The 15,320-nt window shown below is 36.2% G+C and overlaps 1 protein-coding gene across 14 annotated transcripts in view; it reads left to right on the top strand.

Annotated features, from left to right (window-relative positions):
* Window positions 1-15,320, top strand: part of LOC129877874 (uncharacterized) — a 103,661-nt gene that overhangs the window by 34,402 nt on the left and 53,939 nt on the right. For 12 of the 14 annotated variants that reach the window (XR_008763643.1, XR_008763646.1, XR_008763649.1 and 9 more), the window contains one exon: window positions 13,231-13,293. Coding sequence is in view for 1 of the 14 variants with exons in the window: in XM_055953408.1 (XP_055809383.1) it covers window positions 7,260-7,296 (37 nt within the window). In the remaining 13 variants the exon portion in view is untranslated. Of the gene's footprint in view, window positions 1-7,259; window positions 7,536-13,230; window positions 13,294-13,835; window positions 14,069-15,320 lie in introns of those variants that run through there. The other 2 variants (XR_008763653.1, XM_055953408.1) reach the window with 2 other exon arrangements.

Genomic DNA, 15,320 nt, shown 5'->3' on the forward strand with positions numbered 1-15,320 from the left:
CATGTACCCAAAAATCTGGAGAACTATTCAGTTTCATCAATTGGAGCATTTCACTAGAGCTCAGATTCCATAGGTCCCTGCATGTGTTTGGGAGTTTTATGAGTCCTATGCCAATGCACTTCCAAAGGGTATGAAAAAGGCTAATGTAGTAGGTCCACTATTAGTTGTTACCAGTTGGGGCAAAGAGGTAAAGTGCAGTGAGACGGATATCAATGATGCTTTGCATTGCTCCATTAGAGTTGGTCACGAGTTGGCGAACAAGATTCACATTAGCATGTTGGATGATTTGAAGGGTTGGTTGGCATCTTTGATTATTGATATTACCCCTTCTACAGATTGAGCAGAAGGACATCAATGTGGCTGCATGTTATTGGTTCAGCTTCATTAGTAACACTTTGATGCCTAGTCAAAATGAGTCTATCCTTTGTCACCCTAAGGCGAATTTGTTGGGGAGCATTATTGTTAGGGATAGATTGAACTTGGGTTCTATCATTGTCCCTAAGATCTTTTTGAGGGCTTGACAATAGTATACTTCATTGCTGTTCCTTGTTTTGATTACTGATTTGTGTGAGTGGGCTAAGATCTCATTTAATGAGGCTTCTAATGTGCGGGTGTCCCTCTCAATATATAGTGACATATGAAGGATTGGTGCGGATTATTTTCGAGATGTTGAGGCTAGGTAGAGACCACCACTGGTTGATACTACACCGATTGTTGATACAGAGTCCTTGGAGGCAGGAACTGCACCTCCCACTTCTACTGTGCCAGGGTCATCTTCTACTCCGTCCACTTCCACAGTCCCTCTGGATAGTACCACATCCCATCCTCTTTTGAAAAATTCCATGTTATACAAAATGGGCAATATTTCCTACTCAGTAGATTTCTTAGCTTCGAGACTTAAGGCTTCTGTCCCCTATATGATTTCCATGGAGATTGAGGCTTTTCTTACTTCCTTATGGGTTGAGGTAGTGAGATAACGTGCCACTTTGACAGAGGTTGCTGAGAAGGTAGCTCCTTTCACCGCTTGAGTTCAGAAGCAGAAAAAGGATGGGGGACATTTTATAGATTTGGAGTCCATTTAGACCAACATTGCAGGTTTGAGGAAGGATATAGACGAGATTAGGTCCACATATATCACTATATTATGGTGTGGTGTTGATGTCCCCGAGGGTCTAATTTCTGAGGTTCCTCCATCTTAGGGAATTATTAGTGTTGTGACAACTCTGACTTCTATGAATGGAGTTGATTTCATTGCTGGTAATGATGATGAGGAGCTTTGCGAGATAGATGAGGAGGACATGGGTGTGATTGAGTAGCATACCAAGGACAAATATGAGGGCCTTGCTAATTTTGAGGATGTGCACCTTCAAGTAGCTGTAAAGTGTGCACATACCGATCCATCCCCTGTGGTATCACCTCTTGTGCTTCCTAGTGAGCCACCACTTCCTGATCTATCACCCATGGCACCACCTCTTGTACCTGCTAGCGAGACACTAGGAACTAATGCCCCAGTTGAGGATGCACCTGCGGTCTAGAGATCTTCTCAAGCTTAGCCTGATATGGGGATCCTTATCTCTATCTCTTTTACTTTCTTTTTTTATTTTTCACATTGAGGAAAGTACTTGTTTTGGTAGGGTGAGGGTACCTTAGCTACCTAAACCATTTGCTATTGGTTTTTGGAAACTTTTCCATTTTGGGTTGTGAATAGTATTTTATGATTTTGATCGTTCGTATATATTTAGTTTTGGAAATTTGTGCTTTGCACCTCTACTTAAATTGGTATTGTTGTGTCCATTGTTCACTTGTACATTCGAGAATCGGTCTTGTTTAATATCGATGACTTGAATAGGGCTCTTGATGAATGACATGTTTTGTGCGATTCCAACGAGGCAACAGAGGTCGCATAAGTCTTATGTGAACTCTTGGCATCTCATTGTGACTAATCAAATATCAAGTTTGAGTCTTGCAATGATCGTTTCATGTGTGCTTAAATTATAGAGTTATGCTCGATGTTCATGTTGGAATGCCATGTATGTTGATGCTTACTTGAAAGATATGCATGAGGACACCTAGACCTTTTCCCATTTTTCCAATCGGTTAAAATTGGTGATTGAAAGAAATAATCTTAGGCATGATTTTTATGAGTGAACCTAAAGTTGCCTTAACCTCTTGTGATTCCCTTGTGAGCGAGTGAACCTAATTTGGAACCATTTGAGCCTAACCTTTTCTTTGGATGAGACTTGAACCCAAATTGCTGAACCAACTTTTGAAACTCCATTATTCTACTTACCTATAAACTCCTTGGAGCATTGGATATGTTGAATTGTCAACTTAGGCCAAAAGCCTAAGTTGGGGATGTGGTAAAATTGGAAAAGTAGTTAGAGAAATTGGTCATGTAGGATCACTCTTGGATGCTTGATAGAAGAAAATGGAACCCCTCTATATAAAAAGAGAGAGAAAAGAGATGAATCGAAAAAGAAAAGAAAAATTAGGGAAGTTGTTATGTCATTTCAGTTAAAACTAAAAAGGGGGGTCCAAATGAATAAGTCGAAAGTCGTAGAGTGCTATGAATGAAAATGAGTGATCCATGAACTTGACGAACGAAAGGGAAGGAAGATATTTGTCATTGATCCATGTTCTAAGGAATAAGAGTCACTAAACCCAAATGATCATACCTTGCACTCGGCCCCATTACAAGCCTTAAAAGACCTTTTTAATCTTGTATGATCCAATTGATCTATTGGTTGGAATATAATGGCAAACCTATGGGTGGAACTACACATGTTTTTTTCTTTGTGAGTGTAAGAGTTGTGTGTGATTGCTTTACTATAATCTTTGAATAGCCTTTTGAAGTATGGAATTACTTTCTTGATGTGAGGGCATTCAAATATGTGCATTGGGCATAAATTTGCACTTTGGAGAGAACATTTATGGGCATGAACTTGCATTGAGATTGATTAGTCATCGTTTGAAGCCTTGAATGCATAATTGAACATTACATGCTAATTTGAACCTCGTTCTCACTTATGTGTTGAGTCTCAATGAGCACTACTTGTAGTCATTGGTTTTGAAATGATTAGTTTCTTGATTTACTTAGGACAAACAAAAATTTAAGTTGGGGGTGCTGATGAGTCAGGAGTTTGGACTTATTTATAGCTCAAAACTCAATGAATTAGTGTCCTCTTTCCCTATATTATGTCCAATATTGACTCTAAAGAGATCATTTGCAGATGTGAAGAGTTAAGGACACGGCATGAGCATAATGATGAAGAAAAGAGCTAAAAAAGGGCAAAATAGGCAAAATGCATGTTGAGGCTCGCAAAGAGACTTTGGTGAATTTCCAATGGACTCTGGAGCTCACTAAATTGGTTTGAAATCAAGATCAACAGCTAGAGTGACTCAGCAAACTAAAGGAAACTCGGTGACTCGCCGAGTGGAAAAGGGAGAGATACATCATGTGTGCCTAAAAGTGGCTAAGAGATTGTTTTAATTGAAGACCAGAAAGGCCAACAAGAAAGGTAAAGGGAAAGCCACTGATCAGTAAGGCGAGTTCAGTAATCAAAACTTTAGGGAAAGAGGGCGACTGAAGATCGAGGCTAAAGGCTAAAACAGCGACTCGCCGAATTCGTAGGCAAGCCCAATCATCATTGCCGAATAGATAGTACATGAACTGAAGAAGAAATGCACTGGAAGGCGAGAAGCAGGAACAAATGGAGACTCGCCGACCACTTCGATGAGCGTAACTAAAGTCACAGAATTGGTTCGCGCAAAGCTTTTTGGCGTGTATTTTTCACAAGTATAAATTTATTTTCCTAGGGAAAAGAGAATACGTTTTTGACTGCCTAGATCTGAGAAAAAAGCTTTTCTATTAGCTTGGGGTTTTAACTTGGTTTTTGAGGAATTTAGACTTGGTATTTGGAATTTAGAGTTGATACTTTGCTGAATTGAAAGGAGGACAATTACTTTAATTTGTCAATGTGTAGCTAAACCCCATACTTCTAGTTCTATGTAGTTAAATTATTGTTTTAGGATTTATATTTTTGCAACAACTCAAGAATTGTTAGTTTGATATAGGTTTTGTTAATTTGTTGTGTATTCATTTATGATTTATGGTTGCAAATATATTTCTATATTAGATCTTCATCTTAGCTTGAAATAGTGATGTGAAGTGACTGAATTAACAAATGGTCGTTATGTTAAAATTATCAATCATAATCTCTCTTGTGAGCGATGGTTTTGCTAAGGATCAAGTTAGTTTCTCTAGTACATATGTTTAGGCTCAAAAGTGCTTGCGTGTATAGACGAAGAGTGGTCGAAAGATGCTATTCATATTATTGATTAACCTTTGCCTATCCGTTGAACATTAATGACATTGAGCTGTGCATTTACCCTTATCCAAACAACAGGCTTAACTATGCACCTCCCCTAGAAGCCACTTCCACCTTGTTACAACCCAAACTGGTGTTAATCACATTGATATTAAATCTAGTTAACTCTTCTAAATTGATATCTCAAAAATATAGATTTAAGTTATGTTATACTTCATTTACTTTTACGCTACAAAAGTCTAGAACACTTTCATACTTCATAATCAAATTCTATTCTTCACCGTTCCTTGTAGGATTCGACACCAACCATATACGTTGGGTTTATATTGCTAATGATGTCCTACACTCTAAATCGAAAAAAGTATAGTATGAGCGTTATCAACAAACCAAATTTGATTCTATCAATGATCATTCCAGGTCCACGTATGGTGGCGAATAACATAGATTTATACCTACAACCTCTTATTAAGGAGTTAAGTGAGTTGTGGTATGAAGGTGTAGAAACTTTTTATTCGTCAAAAAATGAAATGTTTAGAATGCGGGCAGCTCTAATGTGGACAATCAGTGACTTTTTCGGACTTGATATTTTATCTAGTTGGAACACACATACTGATTATGCATGTCCCTCCAAAATCTGCAATCGAACAAGGCTATTAGCCAACCTTTGAACATCTTTAGCCAATGGTCACTCCTTAACTCAGATTGCGATAGGACTCCCCATATAGAGTACTTTCTGCTTAAGACATCTACCAACACATTGTCCTTTCCTGGGTGATACAAGATAGTCATGTCAGTCCTTCAGAAACTCTCTACATTGCCTCAAGTTAAGATCCCTCTAACTGAATATATATTAAATACTCCTATGATTGGTGAAGACCTCGTAATGCACATCGTACAAGTAATGCCGCCACAACTTAAGCACCAAGACCACAGCTGCTAACGCCAAATCATGACTAGGATAACTCTTCTCATAGGCCTTCAACTATCTAGAAGAATAGGCAATCACTTTCCCCTTTTGCATCAACACACCACCTAAACCAACTTTGGAAGTATCACAATATATAGTAAAGTCCACGCTCTCCTCGGGTAGCATCAAAACAGGAGTCGAAGTCAATAAAGTCTTGAGCTTTTAAAAGCTTGCCTCACACTCATCGGATCAATAGAAACTCAGACTCTTTATGAGTCAATTTGGTCGATGGAGTTGCAATAGAAGAGAAACCTACACAAACCTCTTATAATAACTGGCTAACCCCACAAAACAACGAATCTCAGTAGGAGAGATAGGCCTCATCCAACTTCTAATTGACTCAATCTTAGCCAGATCCACTCTAATCCCCTCCTTGGACACCACATGTCCCAAGAATGTCACCGAATTGAGACAAAACTCACACTTGGAATACACCAAGATGTCATCAATGAATACTATCACAAAGGAGTCCAAGTAAGGGAAAAACACCTCATTCATCAACTCCATGAATGTTGCAAGGGTGTTAGTCAATCCAAAGGACATCACCAAGAACTAATAGTGGCCATAACGAGTCCGAAAAGCCATCTTAGCGATATCTGATGCCCTAATATGCAATTGATGATAACCAGACCTCAAGTGTATCAATCATTAATACGGGGAAAAGGATACCTGTTCTTGATAGTCACCTTGTTCAACTGCCTATAATAAATACACATCCTCATAGTCCCACCTTTCTTCTTTATAAATAGAACTGGTGCACCCCAAGGCAACACACTAGGGCGAATAAACTCCTTACTCAACAATTTTGCAACTGATCCTTCAACTCCTTCCAACTCAACCGGAGCCATGTGATATGGAATAATAGAAATGGACTTAGTGCTCGGCTTCAAGTCAATAGCAAAATCAATGTCCCTATCCGGAGGAACACTAGGAAGATTAGTAGGAAACACATCAAAAAACTCCTTAACCATGAGAATAGACTACTTAGGAGGTGACTCTACACTAGTATCCCGAATGAAGGCCAAATAAGACATACACCCCGTATCAATCAACCTCTGAGCCTAAATATATGATATAGATTTACTAGGATAGGAGCTACTAGTACCCTTCCACTCAATCCTCATGGCACTAGGTATCGCTAAGGTAACAGTCTTAGCAAAACAATCAAGAATAGCACGATAGGGAGAAAGCCAATCCATGCCCAATATCACATCAAAATCTACCATCCCTAGAATAATCATATCTATCTAAGTATCATACCCGGCTAAGGAAATAATACATGATCGATACACTCGATCCACCACTAAGGGCTCACCCATTGGTGTAGAAATATGAACATGCACGTGCATGCGATCGCATGTCAAATAAAATCTAGATGCAAAATAGGCAGACATATAGGAGAAAGTAGACCCTATATCAGGTTAATAGGAAGAAATCACCTCGTGTTTTGGTATTATTGTGCTACTGTACAGGAGTACTGGTTTAGAGCTGCAAAGTCTGTCCAAGAGAGCCTCGGCTAAATAAACATTTTTGTTAGAAAAGAAAGACTTTTCAGTACCATAGTATTTGATTGTAGGTTTATTACTTCAGCACTTATTAAATACGACTATACTTCTCTATCAGATTCACCCCTTCAACTTATACTGTGAAGCACCATTGCATGTCTGACTTAAGTATTCGAACAACAAGCCAATGTAGATAGCTTATGACTTAGTATTTTTATTGTGAACTTGTAATCCTTTATAGAAATTTAATTCCTTGAATGTTGGTTCCTAAATCTTGCAGATAGCTTGTATGCATATCAATTTGTATGCAGATAACTTGTATGCATATCTTGTGTTTTGCTGAGATTACTTACTCTGTTTTTTGAATATTGGTTTCTTTTAATTAGCTAAGTTGTAGTTTACTAAATATGTTTTTGTTGCGATCATTCTGATTAATTATATTTTAAATTCTTTTTGTAGCCAAATGATGCAGCTAGTGGATTCATTTCACCCATGAACATAAGAACCAATGAAGTTTCGTCGTGCAGTTGTATTAGATAATTAAGTATAGTAATTGCTTGAATGGATGTAGTAGATTCTTTATGATTAATGGTTGGAATGAATGTGCTCAATGTTAGTTTTTGAGATAAATGATGATACTAATGTTTGTGTTTAATGATTGGAATATATGTGTTTAAAGTAAGTTTGAGACTAATATTATATTTGTTTTATGTTAATGCATTTGTGGTTCAATAATATCTTAATGTTACCTTATTTAAGAAAGCAATTTGTATAGTAAAATATTAGATCAATCAGTTTGTAAAAATTATAAATATATAAATAAATAAAAAATCAACAATAGCGGAGGTTAATATTGTACAAAGTTGGGTAGGTCTTAGTCCCCATTAAATGAGCAGATAGCGGGGGTTTTAATCCCACACAACTTTTTTAATAATAAACTTACAATTTTGTGAATTATGGAGGTTGGACCACCGCGATATAACCACCGCTAAAATATTACGGCGGCCACGAAAGAATCTACGCAAACTAATAGCAACGAATGTTATTTGGGAGGGGGGGGGGGTTTCTAAACCACCATGACAACTGATTGTGGGGTTTGTTGACCGCCGCAACATGGAAATTTAATCCCCACAAATGTCACATTTTTTGGTAGTGAAAATTTGAGATGGTGATCAACATATATTGTATGCCTATTTTTATAGTTGTATTTAAATTTAGAGAAAAATAAGGAGTCTTTTATGATAAAGGGAGAGGATAATTTAAACACTAAAACTATAATGAAGGCTTTAAATAAGTTTGAAACGGTTTTTTTGACATTTACTCACAATAATGTTCCTTCATTATTGACTTTTTAATGATGAATAAATAGGGCAACACGTAACATTTGATTCGTCTTTGAATGAAACAAAAAGTTAATAACTTTTAATTAAATGTTTGTCTTTGGAAGAAAAAAAAAGTTAATAACTAATTAAGAAAGTAAAATGAGTGACTTTCGAGTTTTTTACATGGAATGTTCTAATGAGAAGACATATAAATAGTAATATAGACCATAGGGAGGTGTCACATAACCTTGTTTATGTTAAGTTTTATTATACATATATATATAAAAGAGAAATTATATATATTATTTTAATTAGAAATTTATGAGAAAATTAGAGGAAAGATCAAAAAGTGAAAAAATATATAATTGATGGATTGAAGAAAGACATTTAAGGAAATGAAATAAATGGAAGTAATGAGGAAAGATAGTCATTTTTGGTTTGAAGAAATGAAATAAATGTCAATATTAGTTAGGGAGAAAATTATTGTTTAAAAGTTTTTGGTCAAAACATTAAGGAGAAAGTTCAAATTACGAGAAGAAAGATAAATAGTGATCTTTTCCGATGACACATGCCGTCTCACCTTTTTATTATTGAGCTTTATTAATACATAGATTTTTTTAAAATACATCATAAATTAGCGTTGAAAAAATAAAATAAATAAATATTTAGGTTAAGGTGTGGTTATCTCGCTTTTTTTAATGAGATTCAAATTCACCGTGGTATTATCTTTAGCGATTCAGTAGAATAACTCTTAACTTTTTCCCTCTATGATATACAACAGTCAATTAACGACGACTTGTGACTCAAAACAACCCTAGACTCGTTGAAGAGTTCAATGCTCAACCAATAAGAGTACATTCCTTCAACATAACATTACTCTTGTTTATAGTGGATAAGTTGAAGACTTGAACTTTGTCTCACCTCTCTTTCACTATACTCACCTCACAATACAAACACAATCCAATGCTTCTCATCCACTTCTGATCTTCTTTACATGCCTCCAACACATGGAAGAACATATCATTTATATGTGTGCAATATTTCTTCCATCTAATAGATGTCAAGAAAATTGATAGTTATATCAGGTCATGTAGTGGGGCAATTACTAGGATATAATTTGAAGGACATTTCATAATGATTACATGAGTTACAAACAATAATGACATTACTTTCTCCACTTTATGCCCACTAATATGATAAGATATAATGCACTTCTATATTGTAGTTTTATTATTAAAATAAATATATACACCATCATTCCACCGCTCATTTTAATATTAAAATAAAAGAGTTCATCAATTTAGTCGAAGGGAGACTATTATGAATCATGAAGGTGTGTTCTACATTGAATCTTTACTTAGTAAAATAATAATCTTTACTCCAGAGTCGGTACTGTTCTTAAACTTAAACTATGTTGTTTATGGTAAATAATGTATCACACTACTTACCCAAAATTAATCAAGGTGTTGACATAAGCTTTATTCGCCAACACATTTTGTGAGTATTGTTGAAAGCAAGCCCAATTCTTATAGAAAATGGCATACTTTCATACTCACATAAGTCAAATCTTTCAAGAGTGATTATGTGAATCCGACCACCATCCATAAGTTCCTGTTGTTGCATTGAATCAATGTTGTCGGCTAGCCCTCGGATCTACATCAGGAAATAATATGCAGAGCGTAGCATGAATATCAAAATAATTGAAACTCAATAGGCATCATAGACTGATTGAAGTTGGAAATTAAATACCTAATGCTCAATGGGCACAGAGAAAAGCTAAGGCTAATCCAAACTGATGGTAGATACATTCTAGGACCGGAGAGACAAAAACCCAGACTCTAACTGTGGTTTTAACACCCCAAAAAACCCAATAGAACCAAAGTGGCAGGACTCTAACCTGACTAATAGATATGTACCTGGACCTTGAACCGCGGCTAGTAGATAGGTGCCCTGACTTCAAATCGTGATTGGTAGAACAAATAGAACTCAAACCCTACCCTCAAAGTACTTCAAAAAATCCAATATTTCATCTGATACCATAAAGAGGGATCCTCTATATCAAACTCATCCCCAGAGTCATTAATGACTCACTCCTAGTTCGGAACCCAAGCTCAATTCTAGTTAGTCCAAACAAGGCCCAAAATCATGAACGAAAAACACCGGGGCCACAAAATAGGGAGATTATTAATGAAAATTTGGTGAGAGAATATTTATCATTGATATATGTCTACTCACTATCAGACTAAAGTCTACTACATTTGGCTACAGGGATCTAACACTCTTCGAATCAATATCAAAGGATTTTCTAAGGCATAATGGTTCTAAATAGCAGTGTCTATGGAAATCACTAGTCTATACCTAGAATAAGGCCAAGAATACTCACAAACAATAGTACAAAAGGCATACAACATCAACATGGCATGAGATACATCAAAGGCAAGGTAAAACATGCTTAAATCCCCTGAATTTAGCCAAAAAAGAAAGCTAAGCTAAGTATTCTATCAACTAAATAAGTGACATGGTAAGAACCCTCCCAAAACTATCTAAACATCATTTAATAACAAACACAAGCTTAATCTAAGATCGGTAAGCCATAGCCTACCTCCAAGACGGTTACGCATGCTCTAAAGTCTACCAAACTAGAGCTTTACCTTTTCGACACACATCTGATCACTACTAAACTATCATATTAATGATTATAATATCAATACGATCGTTTTGATATTCAAATCACAATAATTAAAAAATAGATCTAAAAATAAGCAAAAATAGCATTGTGGGACCCGTGAAAGGAATCCCAGAAATCCGTCAAAGGTTCCTATTCATCTCAAGAAACTTATGCCCAAAAATGAGAACAATCTGAACTTTAAAATAAGAAAAAATAAATCATGCATCATCAAAAACTATAGTTCACCATTGAAGCCTAAAAGTGCGGAAAGGGTAGGAGATTTACTGGTTTGATCGTGTAATTCATCGGTCTAACAAGGCCCAACAACAATTCCCCAGCTAATACCAATATCAAACACTTAATTCACATAGAACATAGCCCTCTTAAATCCTAAAAATCGACCAACGCTTAGAGAAAAAGAGGCTTAAAATGGATATAAACTACCACCGGTGACAACTTTAGCAGTTACTTAACAACTTAAGCGGCCTCATTAAAGTGGTGCCTTGTCCGCTAAAGAAGTTACGCCCTTATTGGGGAGGGGGGAGTCCTCTTAAAAAGCTAGACCTTCGGTAGAAAGGCCTGCTAAAGTGGCTCAGTGTCTACTTAAGAAACCACCATTTAAGAAGTGTTAGGGCCTCTTATGCGGCTATACCCACATAGGCACCGATAAAAGTTTGCTAAGTTCAAATAGACTCCAATTGGGTGCTTGAGATTGGTTTAAAATCCCATTCATGCAAATGAACTATGTTACTATAACACCCCCCATTATTCTAGCATGGGTTAAAGTTCAAAAATTGAGTCCAAAAAGAGGAACCCTGACTGTTGGAGCTCACCAAACTGATTGGTGACTCGCTAAATGGTACTGGGCGATACCCTAAGTGTCCCGAAATCTCACCAAAAAGTCCTAAGAGTTATGCTAAAAACTAAAGACTTTTGGGGAGATGAAGGAGGAATGGAGACTTGCTGAGTTGCCTTGGCGAGCCGAGATCCTTGCTAAATAATTTAGAGATTTTATGTAGAGAGACAATCAATGGGTGAGTTAGATAAGGGAATATGACTCACCAATGGGGTGGATAGAGCCAAGTCTTTCTCGCCAAAAACTTCAGAGAAATTCATCAGAAACTCAAGGAGTTTAGGCGAGCATGGCAAGGGGATCAGGACAACGAGCTTGATTGATCTCGTCCACTGGAACCCATCTTTTATTTTAAAGGTTATTTTGGTCCTTTCCAAATTTAACCCAAGAAATTTTGAGACTAAAACCTCTTAACAGTACCAATGAAGTTTTTCTCTCATTAACACCTTTGAGAACAAGGATTAAAGAGAATAGGAGAAGCTAGGTTTCAAGGATTTCAAGCTTAATCTTCATTTTTTTAAAAATTAATTAATTACATAATTTTCAATTTTTGATTAACAATCTTCATTCTAGGTATGTAAGACTATCATAATGTTGTAGTAAGTTCATCCTCGTGCCCTACATCTCTATATAGTCAAATTGAGTTTCAAGTTGAGTTTTCAATTTTGATAATGCGAATTCTTGAGTTATTTATATAAATTTCATTGAGGCCTTATATATATATATATATATATATATATATATATATATATATTCAATTATACATTGAAGAGGTCACGAGATATATATATTCAATTATACATTGAAGAGGTCACGAGTTGAGTTGTTCAGATTATATATATTCACATTTGCATTTACATGGACCCTAATAGAGTTTGTATTTAATATTTTATATAGAGAATGATTATTTTCGTCAAATAATTGAGCAAGAGTTTGAGCATGATTTTAATTAAGTTTGAGAAGTCTTTTAATTATTAATTTCAGCACGAGGATTTTGAGTATAAATGAGTTGAGTTTTAATGTACTTAAATATTCATTTGTGATTGAGTTGAGAAGTAAATTTACATTTAATGAATTTATTGAGTTGAGATCATATTCTTTAAAGATGTGATGAGTTGAGTTTTCATCTAAGTCTAAAGGAGACTAAATGAGTTAATCAAAAAAATAAACTCGCTTGAGTTATGAGCATAATAAACTATATTTTGGGAGTAGTATTGAGTATCGATTTGGTTAAGAATATTGAAAAACTCAAACCCCATAAACTATATAGTCAGCATAAGATAGGATCGTACCATTCATTCGGGAAACTCATTATTGTCCCAAAAGAGGACTTTTATTGGATCCAAAGATGAGTTTGCGTCCAAGGTATTGGACTGTTGTGGATATGACAACAATTTGTTGTATCATCACATAGCTAATAAATGATGGTTGTCATTTAGAAAACTCCCTAAAGAAGTAGAGTATTATGTTTTCATACATTGAGTTACATCATTATTACCTATATCCTTTTAATGTATTGTCTTTTATTAAATGCATGCTTATTTAAGCTAAGCCATTTCTATACACTGGCGTCATTTTATGTTGCAGACATAGGTGATAGAGATCCTCAACAGGTGCATCATTAAAGATGTAGTTTTCTATCAAGCTTTGGTGAGATCTCTTTACATTAGAGACGCTTTTAAGTCTTTACTTTTCAGATATTAATTTTTAGTTTGGGGTAGCCATAGGCCTGTTCTGGTACCTAGTTTAGATAAAGTAATCTAGAGGTTTCATAGACTGCTCAAGCAGTGATCAATTTAGTTTCCTTGAGTAAGTTTTGAAAATATTGAGTTAAGTCTTATACATTATTATATTTAAGTTTCGTGATTTATTCTAAAGAGTATTAAGTTACATGTCTCATTATACCCATATGAGTATCTTTATGAGTTAATAGTCTTCTACTAAGTGAGTTAGCCATGCCAAGTGGTTCGCTTGGTACCCAAAATAATTTTTGAGTATTGATCATATCCAGGGCTAGGCTCGGGGTGAGACAAACTTGGTATCAGAGCATAGAGTTCAAGAGTCCTAGGGCCTCTATAATAAAGAGTCTACAGGACTTTAGGAATTATTTCACTTATTTCTTACTCCATCTTATTCTATAGAGTTTAATTATATTAAATTTCCTCCTAATTTGTATGTTTAATGATTTTCAGATCATTCCTTTGAAAAGAAGTTTGAGCCAGAGGAACATTGTTGAGGACGAGATTCCCCAATCATCTAGTATACAGACCCAAAACAAAGCTCGATCTATTGAATGAGAATGATGTTGAGAATAGGACTAAGGATGTTCTAGAGACTACTCGACCCACGATGAATTTTGAGACTGAATTTAGAAGAGCTATCTCCATGCTCACCCAGTTGATGGCTACATTGACTGGTCGTTAGAATACCCCCAGTCTTGAGCTTTAGTTCTCAAGAGCTGTCTACTACTAACATGATTGATGATCTTTTGTGAATGATCTGCCAGTCTTGACTGATTCTAAAGTTAAGGAAGACCCTCAAAACTTCATTGATGATATGTAAAAGATCCTGAAGGCCATGCATGCCATAAAGATAGAAGGAGTTGTCTCCTACCAGTTGAAGGATGTTGCTAATGTCTAGTACAACTAGTGGAAGAAAAGTAGAGGTGAGGATGTTGAGCCTGCGGTCTAGGATAAGTTTGAGAATGTATTCATAGACCACTTATTTATACAGGAGCTGAGAAAGACGAAGGTAGAGGAATTAATGAATCTGAAATAAGAGGGGAGGACTGTCAAGAAGCATAGCCTCAAATTTATTCAGTTGTCTAGGTATGCTCCAGAGATGGTTCCCAATGTGAGAACCAAGATGGGGAAGTTTGTTTTAGGTTTGGGAAGATATGTGAAAAAGGAGTGTCAAGCAGCTTTACTGATCTCAAATATGGACACTTCCAGACTCATGATATATGCCCAAAAAGTTGAGGATGATAAGAAAGACAGGGAGGAGAACCCAAGCATCATGGCCAAGTCCATAGGTAATAAGGGAAACCATCAAAAGGGTGGAAATGGTAATTGTTCATTCTTCCAAAAAAGGTCTTCTAGTTATGCACCATCTACAGCGAGTGCACTTGCAGCCATCAACAAGAATGACCAAAATTCTCAAGGTAAGCAGAATTTCAGAACCCAAGGCCCTCAGTCCCAAGGAAGTATGGTTTAAAGTTTGTCATGAAGTTGCCTTATTGGACTTGTGGTAAGTGTGGAAGACTCCACCTGGGAGAATGTCAAGATGGCACTAATGGTTGTTTATATATGGCCAAATGGGTCATTTCTTAAGAGATTGTCTGTCAGACAGGTAGGATAATGGGGAAATTAGAGCCCAATCTTCTTCGGTAGCTTAGCCCAACAGAGGTAATTAGAGAGGGGCTACTTTGGATATAAGTGGAGGTCCAAACCATCTATATGCTATGGCCAATCGATATGACCAAGAAAACTCACCAGATATTATCACTGGTATGCTTCAACTCTTTTCTCATGACATTTCTGCATTACTTGATCCAGGTGCTACCTTGTCTTTTGTGACTCCTTACGTAGCTATTAAATTTGGAATTCTTCTTGAATGACTCTTAGAACCATTCAGTGTTTCTACTCTTGTTGGTAAGTCTATTTTAGCTAAGAGAGTTT

Source organism: Solanum dulcamara, chromosome 12, assembly GCF_947179165.1.
Source record: "Solanum dulcamara chromosome 12, daSolDulc1.2, whole genome shotgun sequence".
Lineage (NCBI taxonomy): Eukaryota > Viridiplantae > Streptophyta > Magnoliopsida > Solanales > Solanaceae > Solanum > Solanum dulcamara.